Source organism: Centroberyx affinis, unplaced genomic scaffold, assembly GCF_046629955.1.
Source record: "Centroberyx affinis isolate AG114_WGS23_722 - 3 ecotype Tasmania unplaced genomic scaffold, CSIRO-AGI_Caff_v1 ptg003056l_1, whole genome shotgun sequence".
Lineage (NCBI taxonomy): Eukaryota > Metazoa > Chordata > Actinopteri > Beryciformes > Berycidae > Centroberyx > Centroberyx affinis.
Genome location: NW_027281143.1, coordinates 114,556 through 127,378, shown reverse-complemented (window position 1 = coordinate 127,378; position 12,823 = coordinate 114,556). Strand labels below are relative to the sequence as shown.

Sequence of the window (12,823 nt, the reverse complement as noted above, 5' to 3'; positions counted from 1 at the left end):
ATTGGTAATACATAGAGGTAAAAGCCAAATCCTAAATCCAAACATAAACAAGGTACCAATAATCATATTGTCCCCCACAGATGATGCAGTCCCCTTCTGGGCCAAACAATAGCAAAAATGTCACCTTGGTTTGATCTGTAACTGCAGCGCCAATCAGTGTTATTTTGGAAATGCCAGATTACAGTGGTGAGATGCATAATTTTCCACAAGTTTCGACAAAATACGATCAGTACTGTCTGAGATATTGCATGTTACTGATGGATGGGCGGACAAACAATTGCATCATGGGGGACGGCAAATGATTGACTGACAGAACTCTTGGCATATGAACCGACTACATAAGCCAGCCGAGATCATGAGAAGATTAGATCCAAATCTATTTTGAAGGTGTAAAAAGTTTGCATTCATCTGCTTTCATGGTATAAAAAAAAAATCGGATCAATCAATCAATGTGTAAATACTGTAAATACTCCCAATATGTGTGCTGAAAAATACCATATTGACAATATACTTTCAAAAATAACAATGAGGTCACCTTTGCTTCATATAAAATTGAGGCTCTCTAATCAAATCTCTCAATTCTGATTTGACACTTTGTGGAACCCACGCTGACACGGCCCCTGTGTGCTCTGGAGTAGCAGAGTGACGCGCAGCTGTCTGCCTCTCCAGTAATAGTTCAGTATGAAGTAGCTCTCCAACTGTTCCATGTGATCCATCATCCTAATCCACCCATGATGTCCTGCAGATGAAATCTCTCTCAGCATGTCATGACCATTTCCCACGGAGAAAATTGCTCTTGTTCACACCGTGAGCAGGAAAAAAAAAACAAAAAAACAGTGCCACTGGAACCATGTCCGCTTGGAGAAGAAATTGAAAATGAGTCCTACATGCGTACACAACAGGGAAGGAGAGGGACCGGGAAATTTTTCCACCAGGCCTGGAATATTATATAGTTTGACTTTGAATGTGTAATCACGCCCTATCTCCGGTGAGCTGTATTTACATATGCGGGACACTACGGCTGGTCGCATGAGGTAGACCGAGGTGACGTAATGGACTGCATCAATCCCAAACCGCAGACGCTACCTCACTGGAGGGAGAAGGTTGCAGCCGAGCCGAGCCGAGCCTCCGAGGTGCCATGCCTGTGATTTAAACAGCGTCTCTGGCTTTACTTGGTGGAGATTATATCCCTTTATTGGATGGCTGAAATATCAGCGTTAACCTATTGGAAATAATTCATTTGCATTCAGCCTTGAAAAGGTTAATTAGACTGTTTCACTTACAATAACGATTAGTCCAAAGCAAAGCCAATTGTATCGTTTGAGCTGGTGTTCGCCGAGTTCATTCTAAATCATTGGGAGTGTGCGTTTAACCTTTCCTTTTGCTTTGAATCACAATGCTGTGATTAACAGGATTATTTGCTGCTGCTGACACGTAACTGATACATGCATCTGATAGCAATAAAAGATTCATACAGAGAAAGGCAGACAATATAACAAATATAGGTATTGATTCTATTTTGAATTCATTTACCTCGAAATGTCAACACTAAGCATGAAATAAGAAATTAAAGGTATAGCTAGAAGTTTCTCAATCATAGATGATTTATACTGTTTTCTCACTTCATGAAGTAAATGATAAAATCCATCTTTATTGTAAAATTACCCAGAGGGCTTGAGTTGACTAAAACGACTTCAGAGCCGGTCTAGAATCAAAAGCGCCAAATTCCACTGTTTTGAGAAAAGCAAATAAATACAGGTCCCGACAAGGTGAGATCTCTGTTTGTTGGGAGAATGACGAGGGAATCTGATGTTGACCCCTGTGAAAATGAAAGGGGGAGTAAGTGCACCGCTTGAATAGAAAATCAATAAAGCACAAAGCAAAGCTGGGTATTATTGCCGAAGTCGTGTGGCGACTGAGAAGGAGGGCTTGCCGAACCGCAGGGTCACCTTGGTGACGGGGAGACGGGAGAAGTGCCCTTGCGTGTGTGTGTGTGTGTGTGTGTGTGTGTGTGTGTGTGTGTGTGTCCCTGTGTTTCAGTGTGTGCTTCTGTTAAGAGTTGTCTAGAGCTGGTTTATGTACAGTGGATAGATGGTAGCTCACAGACGAGCTCCTGGCAGCTTGCTGGCGGGCCGCCGGTGAAGAGTCACCCTGTCTCTCTCTGTACCTGGGCGACACTACAACACCACCTGAGGTCGCCAGCTGCCGCGGAGCAGCGAGGGGCTTCAGCCTCCATCTGCGGCCTGATCGATTCACCCGGAGGCGGGAGGGAGTCGATGACAGCGCGGAGGCGTATGTGTGTGTGTACGAATTTGCTAGCCATGACCCTAGCCTCCCACGACAGCGAAGACAATCATTTCTCATCACCGACTGACCTTTTCTCCTTTTTTTTTTTGTTTTGTTTTCTTTTCATCTTAAAGCTGCACTGAGCAACTTTGCAAGCTGGCGGCTCCAAGTGGAAACGAGAAGTAACTGACTGAAAACTGTTGGAACTTCAATACCAAAAAATCAATGTGCATAACTTCAGCAAACTCATGTTTACCAGCCCAGCCGGTCTGTGATGCTTTATACCAAAGGAAACCAAAGGGACGAGAGAGGCAAAAGTTCTAACTGTTTAGGAGACAGTTTGGATTTCACTTTTAAGTTTCAATTCACCTCTTCCTGTGGGTGAGGAAGTGTCCATACCCGATTTCATTTGGGCAAACAGGACGAATCTACAGCATCTTAACTTGGGGGTATGGGACACTGTTTTCTATTACAGCGCCACTTTGAGATTCAGGCTGATAAGAGAAGTGTATTTGTATCTAAAAATCTTGCCTAGTGCAGCTTAAACACACACACACACAGAAACACACACACAGAGAGACAACAGGCTGGTTATAACTCCTCCAGTGTAAACACTTCCCAGATGTTCATAACGGCGTGTTGTCTGTGCTACCTGGGAATGCAGCAGCGTGTGGCGCTCTCAGGCGACGCGGGGCAGCTAAATCACCCAGTCAGACCTGTCCCACCGCATTTGGGTTCGGCGCCGAGACAGCCGCCGCCATTAAGGGCCCCCCGTCCCCGCTCGCAGTCTGCCGCGAAACTTTCACGGCAATTTGCTCTCGAGCTTCCAAATAATTAAAGGCAACATCAATTTTGGCAGGTATTACATTGTGAGCAACGCTTTGTGCCGCCGCTGTACAGCAGATGAATCTAGCCCCCCCCACCCCCGCCCCGCCCCGCTCCGCTGCCCTATTATTGAGTCTGATGATTGCTCTGCATTTCAATGTTGTCCCACATCACTGCGTTCAAAAAAACAGACACACCAGTAAGCAGGAAGCAAAGCGATTTTATTCAGCAATCATTTGCATCTGTGAACCTGAAAAAGTGACTGAACTAGTGTTTGTGTGTGTGTGCATGTGTGTGTAAAAAAAAGGCAGAAAGGGGGAGTGACAAAGTGCATAAATGAGAGATGGATGGCACAGAAGAGCAGGCCAATGCTACAGTTGGGTGTCCTTTAATAAGGAAATGCTCAGGACTTAAGAGCCCGCTGTCGCTAAGCAGCTATTAAACAATGCGGTTAAATTGGACTCCCCGACATCTGATGGGCTCTTTTCAAACTCGGTTTTTACACGGAGAGAGAAGAGCGAATGGTCTCTCACTTGCCTTAATAAAGAAGCGATCCGGTTTGACAGGACGGCGTGTGAAACCATAAAAAGTAATGGCGCCACAGGGGTTTGCTTCTGTATTGTGCTATTTTCTTAGCGTCAGTAGTGAGAAGAGTATGTCCTGCCCGTCCGAGGCGATCATTACAATATTAAACTGTCAGGAAAAAAGCTTTTAAGGGACCTTAATTAGGCTATCAAGGATAACTACAACGCATTATCGCTTGCCCTGTTGCAATCCTTGGGTAAGTGCGGAGGGAATGTTTATATTAGAAGAAGACCATGTCAGCAACCTCACATGCTTTCACAAAAGATACTTCAAAATGTAGTAACTCAATATTCAAATCTGAGGCTGTTTTTCAGCTACATTGGAATTATTACAGCACACTTTCAACAAGTTTAGGCGTAATAAAATTTCACTGACCATGTTCTCCACGCGCAGTTCATAAGGCATGGGGTTATAGACCATGAGCTGCACCTCGCAAACATCTCCTTGAACCCACTGGAAATCTAGGAAAGAGAAAAGCCACACCGACACATTAGAATAAGCTCTCAATGCTATAATCAATTAGAAATGAATGAGGTGAAGAAAACACAGCATTACATTAGACCTGCTATTGAAAATCATAAAAGGGAACTTTCAGCGGTAATGTGCTGGTGGAAACATGTAAATAAAAAAAAAAGATTTTTCCTGTTTCATTTTGCAGGTGCTTCAGTTCGAACCAAGCCATTCATGTTTAGTCGGAATAATTACTGTATGCCTCGAGCTCCTCCGCTTTATGATGCGCGACTTAGCTACAGCAAATAAAGCATCCAGTTTTAAATTGGGCCGAGCCTCCGTAAATATATACATTTCCTGTATATTAACAAAATCCCTGAGGCAACGTGGATTACTCCGGGCAACTAAAAACCAATTAATTTGAATTGATGCTGAAGCTGCTGAAGATGTAATACTAGATGTAATAGTAGACTTTTCAGTGGTTCAGTCCGCAGACTTACATTTATTGAACTGTTGTGACGAGCAAATAGCAAAAGACAATGAGATGTTATGGTCTATCAAATTATCTCAGGACCCAATTAAATGGACTGCAGACTACGGCATCACCATTTGGAGAGTCTATTGCCGTAAATGGTCTCGCAAGAGGAAGACCTCAAAATCCCATCTTAGAACCTGGTAGGCGGAGGGATTTATGACGAGCACACTCCGGCCGTGCACCTTGGGAAATTAAAAAGTCAGTCAAAAGACGGGTATCTATATAACATGAGCCCCTCACATCCTCGGGTCTGGCTCGCAGGCGCGCCCTCGTAGCCGGCCAATTAAATGTGAAATACGCCCCGCGAAAAAAAAAGAAACAACAAACTGAATGGCTGCCGTATCATCTGCGTCGCCCTCGGTCCAAACTCCTCAGGTGGCCGTTGAGATTCTGCACAGATCTCCGGAAGGCCTGGGTGCTCGGGAGCCTCGACGTGCGAAGCAATGAGGAACGCTCGGGAGTCGAGGCACGGCCGCGCGGTCAGTTAAAACGCCGCCCCTGGTTTCTTAAAAGGCAAATTATTTTGTCAAAATGCTTCTCTGACCAGAGAAAGAATTGTTTACTGGTGGTATTTGAGGCCTACAGAGAAAAATACGCTGTAAAACTATCAGCAACAGTAATCTCCCATACTGAATAATGCATGCACACTACGCCTGGGCATTGGAGCATAAAACATGCATGTGAAATGAAGCAACCCCAGAGCGGGAGGGGTGGAGGTGGGGGAGGGGGAGGGGTGCACGGACACAAATACACACACACACACACACAAAGAGTAGGCTATTCACATATCCTTATTTCTCTTGGCAAGGTGGTAATTGGATGAAGCACCACTCTATTTCATGCAGTGATGCATAAAGCGATACACTGGTGACCCGTTTAAAAAGCCCATACAGAACGGGAATAAATTTGCGCGCGCTTCATTTCCACGTTCTCTTATCGCCATTTGCAGAGCGCATCCTCTTTCCACTGGAAAAAAACGAACCGCTACCTGTGACTGCATTTGAAGTTCTCACAGGTGATGTAAATGGGGCACCGAACAGCAGGGGGAGGGGGGGGGGGGGGGGGGGCGCTACCCTGCGCTCGTTCATTACAGTGACGTTTGTATCATTGACGCATCGGTTTTACTTTATACAGAAGATTTCCTGAGTCAGGGCAAGTTTCGGCACCGGCACGAAAAGTGGGTCAGAGCGGGGTTGTTGATGGCTTGTCTGTCATCTTTCCACAGAAAGTAAAGCAGCAGCAGACAAACCACACAAATGAGCAACATTTTAAGGTGTTGGGGAAGAGCAAATCTGGCAAACACTATGACCAAGAGAATTTTGCAACTTTTTGTTTATTATTGTGTTCCTATTCAAGGCAATATTACCCATCTACATTTGCAAATGTTCCCTGTGTTGCATGGGGAGAGTTAATCTGCAAAATCCTAATTGTTTTACGGTAGAATATGGTAGAAATCAAACAAGCAGCTCAAGGATGGTGCCCTGTAAATACACATCCCTGGAAGTATCTCTGTGATTTTCTAACTGTAGTGGCTACACTGTGCAGCTGGAGTTTTTAAAGTCAATGTAGTTTCAGTCACTCCAATCATGCATACCCCCCACTCCAGCCCAGCGCCTATAAAGCTACCGCACTTGTTACTTTAAAGGCAACTCTAGTCAATGAATGTTTCCTACAAAATTAATCTCCACGTCAAGCAATTACTAATGCAAGGAATCAAGCACCAGGAAATCCACCATTATTCATTAAATTTGCTTTGGCATCCCGGTATAGCATGAGGCTCAAACCCTATTAACGAATTATTTCCCATTAGCACTTTAAATGTCAGCAGACCAGTGGTGGAATTCAAATTGAGTTTTTTGTCTTCTTATTTATTTTCTCTTTAACTGCAGAGTGTTTACCCAGCTACGTTTAAGTAGGCCTGCCGGTGTTATTGTCTCACATCTGCAGGAGCAGAAGCCAACTTTAGCGCTCTCATGTGAGGAAGGCAATAGACTTCTCTGAAACAGGTCCATCTGCTAGCTAATGATAGCAAGGTTTAAAGGATTTGTCTCAATCACAGTTGACTGAGGGCATCCACTTGGCTGAATACAATGCCCAAAGCAGTTTTGGAGAGTGAACCAACAGTAACTATGAACTTTTCAAGATTTATAGATCGGGGAATAGTCTACATGACCAGTTTCAGCCTGAAAAAAATAAGAGAGGAGAAAATTTCTTCTTCTGTGAGAGGTCCTGCCAGACATATGTTCGGAGGATAAGAGAGGATACTGGCAAAGCACCATTGCCTGCTTAATGAAACAGGTAACACACTGTGTACTGGCTGTTTGCTTTAGTTATCTCTCTGCCACTCCTTTCAAATTCTACTCCAATCCCCATGCACACTGCAGAGTTTTAGAGTCGATGCCATTTAGCGTACACTGAACATATAGCTGATGCCACCCAAGTATGCTTTGCAAGGCTCTCAAAAATTATATTGCATCTCACATCTAACAACAAAAAAGATCATTCATAATCTTATTTCTTAGGATGGGACAAACAAATGTGTCACAAATGTGTCGTACTTGACACAATCAAAATAAATCTGGCAGTGGCAATCATGGCTTTAATTGTATAAAATGCTACAGGTATTAAAGAAATGATTAGAGCCACAAACCAAGCCTACCAGACAGTATCTTGTTGGTGTTTGTTTGATGGTGGATTCTACTGATCCCGTAGGAGGCGGTCCATCTGTCTACTTTAAGGCCAACCAGAGTCACCGCTCTGCTGTCCAAATTGAAATATACTGTATGTGTGTCACAGTCTGGCCAATCTGAAACAGATCGTCACTGGGCCTTTTGCCCAGGGGCCACTTAAAATGTAAAAAATAAAAATAAATAAAATAATAAAAAAAAACTATGTAGCCATTGGTTTCCATTACATTGGCTTTCAGATCTGGTATTTTCTGAAGCATTCATGTTCAAGACATCTTCATCAGAAGTTTCAGGGATAACTGTGACATCTCCCATAACAGCTGGTGTGCTGACAATCACAATGTAGGCATATTGTATCAAAATGAATACAGTTCCATTCCATGGGGTTGATTGGGAGTGTCTTGAAATTCCAATGGATGGGAAGTTTTTGCTCCAAAACATAGTATGGGCAAGAAAGTGAGTTTTGAAAGCCAGAAAAAAAAAAAACTAAAATTTGTACCGATGAACAACCAACAGATATATTATAGTAATTTGGTGCTTATATTGTGGTAATTGTGCGCTATGGGGCAATAAAAACCTCCCTTATTTCCCCTTTAAATGATTTGTTCAAAAATTAGAAAAAACAAATAACCACAAGGCTAGCGATAAGTCCCTCTGTATTTATTTTTGGTGATGTATTGTAGCTGTATTGTACTTGTGAGCCTGCACAGACCCCCCACCTCCATCTATACCCCTGTTTCCCCTATGAGGGCTAACTGAAGAAAAATCCACCTCACTGTATGCCGATATACCACTGTAATAGATAGCCTATCACCCACACCAAAGGGAATGGATAGCAGTAGACTTGGCAGTTCCTAAAACAGAGTCTCAGAGCAATTATAGGGAAAACAATCTCCCATTAGAGAATCCCTTGTTTTATAGCTGAACATCAGTCTGATTCATAGCAAGTGACTCGAAGAGCAACAAAACACACACACATATATTCTCAGCGTCCACACGCCTCTGGTTTTACAGCCTACCGCAGAATGCTAATAACTCTGATTCCGCATCAGCAAAATGAGTGAGGGGGAAGTGAGGGTTTGCTCTAAAGCTTTAAGGGTTTACAGTCGTGGCACTTGTAGAGAGACTGTGACTGCCAATTTCAGCTTATCACGGTCTTAATGAAGCTCTCAGGAACATTCCCATAGCGCACATTTCATTGATCACAAAGCAAGCACATAGACACAAGTCTGAGAGTGTCATTTCCACTTGTGAGAATTCCAGGCTGTATGAGGACATTTAAGGGATCTACACAAAAATGAGAACCAGAGAATTAACAATTTGAAAGAGTATGGCTTTTCATCATGCAGCCTCCATGACATGACTGCAGACTGAAATATATATAAATATATAGATCTAATTACTAATGCTGAAATTCTACGCACATTTAATATATACTAAACAAAATGTACAAGACTTGTGAATAGTGCAAAGAGTGTGTTCCGCTGCAGCAAATAACATTGAATAGATTGCCTGAAATGGGGAAAAATGCATAAAATATAGCCGCAAGCAGCCATTAGTGGAGTCCAAGTCTATGGGGCAAATGATTTGAGAGTGAGAGTATAAACTTGATTCATCATTATGGAAAAGTTCTACACCTCGAATATAGAATATTTTGTGACAGTCCAGGTGAAATGGTGCCTGACATATTGCCATTTGAAAAATTGCCAATTTGTCCTGATGGCGGTGCTAATCAGCATGACCAAATGTGGTCTGACGCACTTTGGGGCGCCTTGTTAAAAGGTATGTTAAGTTTGAATGGTCTAGTGTTAAGCGTCTTTGCTATCAACTTCTGTTGTGCGTCACAGCCAAATGGTTACAAGTATCAAAATTTTGTGAAAGGTAGGTAGTTGAAATATGAAAATTTGGTGCAACAGTTGCTGTTGCAATGTGGTCTGTCAAACTTTGGGGTCCATCCCAAATCTGTATCTGAAGTTTGGTCTAGAATCAAGTGTTTTGTGTTTTGCTTTTTTTTTTGGGGGGGGGAAATTATGTTTATTGATTTTTGTTATTTGACAAGGCAATAAACAACATAAGAACACACAACAATCACCAAAGCAAAGAAATACACAACACCATTCGGATTGTTTACAAACCCAAAATATATATATATTTATAATATAAAATAATACAAAATGTGTTTTGCTTTTTTACAAACTGTTTATTTGAGTTTTTGAATCAAGTGTTTAGGAAGTATACCTCACTTCCGTTTGCGTATCTTCGCCATTAGAGAAGAGAGATACAATCTCAATTTTGTTGAGATTGGATCAAGTTTGCAGGAGAAATAGCGAAAAATAGGTATTCCATATAATTCAAAATGGTAGAAAACTGTAACGACTGAAATGAAAACCAATACACGCAATGGATTTGTGTTGAGCCACTAAATCTGAGGAAAAAAAACTTGTGATTCTAGACCTTACAGTTTAAGGGTTATTGTCCAAAATGTAAACTTCCATATGTGCAATGGATTCGGCTTGAGCCAAGGAATCTGAGGGGAAAAAACTTGATTCTAGAAAATATGGTTCAGGAGCTGTTGCTTGTTATAGCGCCAACATCTGGCCAATAAGTGTAATTTCTATTGCTTGAGCAGTGGGGAAGATTTGAAACCTATCCACCAAATTTGGCTACTCTAGGATTTTATGGTTTCTGAGGTACAGATCGTTGTAGGGCAGCAGAAGAAGCAGAAGCAGAAGAAGCAGAAGAAGCAGAAGCAGAAGCAGAAGAAGAAGAAGAAGAAGAAGAAGAAGAAGAAGAAGAAACAGAAGAAGATGAAGAAGAAGAAGAAGCAGAAGAAGCAGAAGAAGCAGAAGAAGAAGAAGAAGCAGAAGAAGAAGAAGAAGAAGAAGAATCCTGACAAAGACAAAAGGGTTTCAGCCCTACAGGCTTGAACCCTGAAATATGTATTTGGACGCTGCCGCTGAACAGGACAGAGGGAAATCAGTGCAGCAGCCCTGGAGGATATTAACTTAAGTGTTGTTCCCCTGCTTGTGAGCGTCTCTGGAGGCAGAAATAATACAGAGTTCAGCATGGGAAGACATGCCTGCACGCGGCCGTTGTGTGATGAATGCATGTTCACAGCCGCGCGCGTGTCGTCCGAAGACATGCTTCCTGCGTGCGGGAGGACGGCTCGAAGGAGTTAAGACAGAACTGTAACTTCATTAGCTGGCAGCGAGCGCTCCAGAGGTGGAGGGACCGAGACAGAAAGGCGTGTTTGATTTCATCTCCAGGGCCTCGCAGCACCACACTGTGCAAAAGGAACATCTGATTTTCCACGTCTTAAATCTTGATCAAAAGAAGAGGACTGCTTGAGGGAACGCATGATACTGGCCTTTAATTAAAAATGATATATGGTCCAGTCAGTGATGCCCACCTCTGATGATGGATATGATGCAGTTTGTTTGATTACATATTTATTGTAGAATTGATCATTACTACACTGGTTGTCTAAGGGAAGGCCTTAATCAGAATTGATTCTAATGTGACATTTTGGTGAGATTCTACCCAAGTCTGCATGAAGATGTTTCACTATTATTACTGTGTATTATTATTATTTGTGATTATTAATGCAGAGTTTTGACTTCCCATGGTCTAAATGCTGTTTCGGAGCCTCTTCCAAGAAAAAAATTCTGGGGTAGACACTGAATATCAGCAAGTATCAGCAACTTCAATCCAAAAAAAATAACAGTATCGATATTGGCCTTCAAAAACCCACATCGGTCAAACCCTAGTGTCATCTGTAGATGGACAATGAACATGTCGACTAGACTCGTGTGTATTTTCAGAAGTGCTGCAAACATAGGAGACGAGGAGCAATTTGCAGGTTGATGTCTAACACTTATGGAAGCGTATAGTTGACTATATTCAAATGTTCGTGCAAATTGGAAAATGAAAATGGAATCCCACAATAGCATTTTATTTTCCACTTTTGGATGCATTATTTGTTGGACTGGCCTGAATGCCATTTGACTGCCAGTCTTCCAATACGCAAACACTTGAATACTCGTTCTCAATAATAGGCCTACTTGTTCAAAATAACAATATTAAAAATTGTTTATCTAGGCATTGCAACCAAATCCTCAAAGCCTGAAGCGCAGGTTAATTATTGCAGTTCAAAGTACATCCATGGAGTGGAAACTTGGTATCAATAATGTTGCAGGTGACAGAAAACCCGCATGAATGAATGTGGTGCCGCAGCACAGGATTTTTCTTCACATACTTACAGATTTCAGATGATTGATCAAACTTGTCGTGCCCCCTGACAATTTGAAAATGAAAATGGAAAGCCGTTTGGCATTTCATTTTCAAAGACTTGCCCTACTTTGTGGTTAACAATATTCAAATGTAAATTCAAATGTCAAAAGAGAGAAACCGCGCCTTCAAAGAATGACTGGCAGGTCGGTAGACCATGAAAATGAGAATGCAATCGCGCTTGGCATTGCTTTTTCATCGTCATTAAGTTAGGGCAATGGCTTTAGAGTGAGGAAATTCAATTGCAAAAGGGGGCGCTGTTTCTGTGTTCTCACAAATTTCGCACAAAAGTGAAAAGAGAAAAAGAGAATTGCACATGGCAACCCCATTAAATATGACTTAAATGTTGCACATATGTATATGAAAAAAATAGGTTGTAGTTGTTTTCTTGCATTTCAATTTTCAAATTTGAATTAAAATATGAATACTGTGGGGTATTGCGGGGTATGTCTAGGAAAATGACATCAAATGGCTTTTTCATTAACATTTTAATATTGTCAGTAAATGTGCATTTTAGTACATGAAAATTCAAATACAAATTGGATTGTTGCATTTAATTTTTTATTTTGACCCAAATTATGCATCCAAAAGTGGAAAATCAACACGCTATTGTGGGATTGCATTTTAATTTTCCAATTTGCATTAACATTTGAATATAGTGTGCACTTCCATATACACTTTCTCCTTAGACTAATTATTAGGTTGCATCGTGATCGTCTCAATGAAGACAGGGCTGTACTTTGACATACATAGACTCTGACACAGAAGATGTAAGCCGGAGCTTCAAAGGGCCTCAGACGAAGGGGGGGCGCTGCTTGATGTCGCTGACTCAGCATAGGCAACATGTCACTGTTGATGCGGAATACCTGAAGACCTGAAGACCTGAAGACCAGCGCGAGCTTCAAACACACGGCCGCTCCACGCTGCACGGCCTGCCACGCTCGCCGTCTCATTGCCACTCTAATGTGGTGCAAATTTGACTTGACCTGATGACAGCTAGCATTGCATCAAAAACACTGAAATGGATGCACTCTGCAAACAAGCTGTGGTTTTTCACATGCCAGAGATCTCCAGTCAGGAGAGCAGTGACTCACTACTGCATAGCCTTGAGCCTGTTGCTGCTCCTTTCATCCTGAGTCACGAATATCTCCTTCTGAGGCAGTTGGGC

At 42.2% G+C, this 12,823-nt stretch overlaps 1 protein-coding gene across 1 annotated transcript in view; it reads right to left on the bottom strand.

Moving 5' to 3' along the window:
• Positions 1-12,823, bottom strand: part of trappc9 (trafficking protein particle complex subunit 9) — a 171,338-nt gene that overhangs the window by 132,448 nt on the left and 26,067 nt on the right. The window contains exon 13 of the mRNA XM_071537471.1: positions 4,072-4,157. Within this exon, the coding sequence (XP_071393572.1) occupies positions 4,072-4,157 (86 nt within the window). The remainder of the gene's footprint in view (positions 1-4,071; positions 4,158-12,823) is intronic.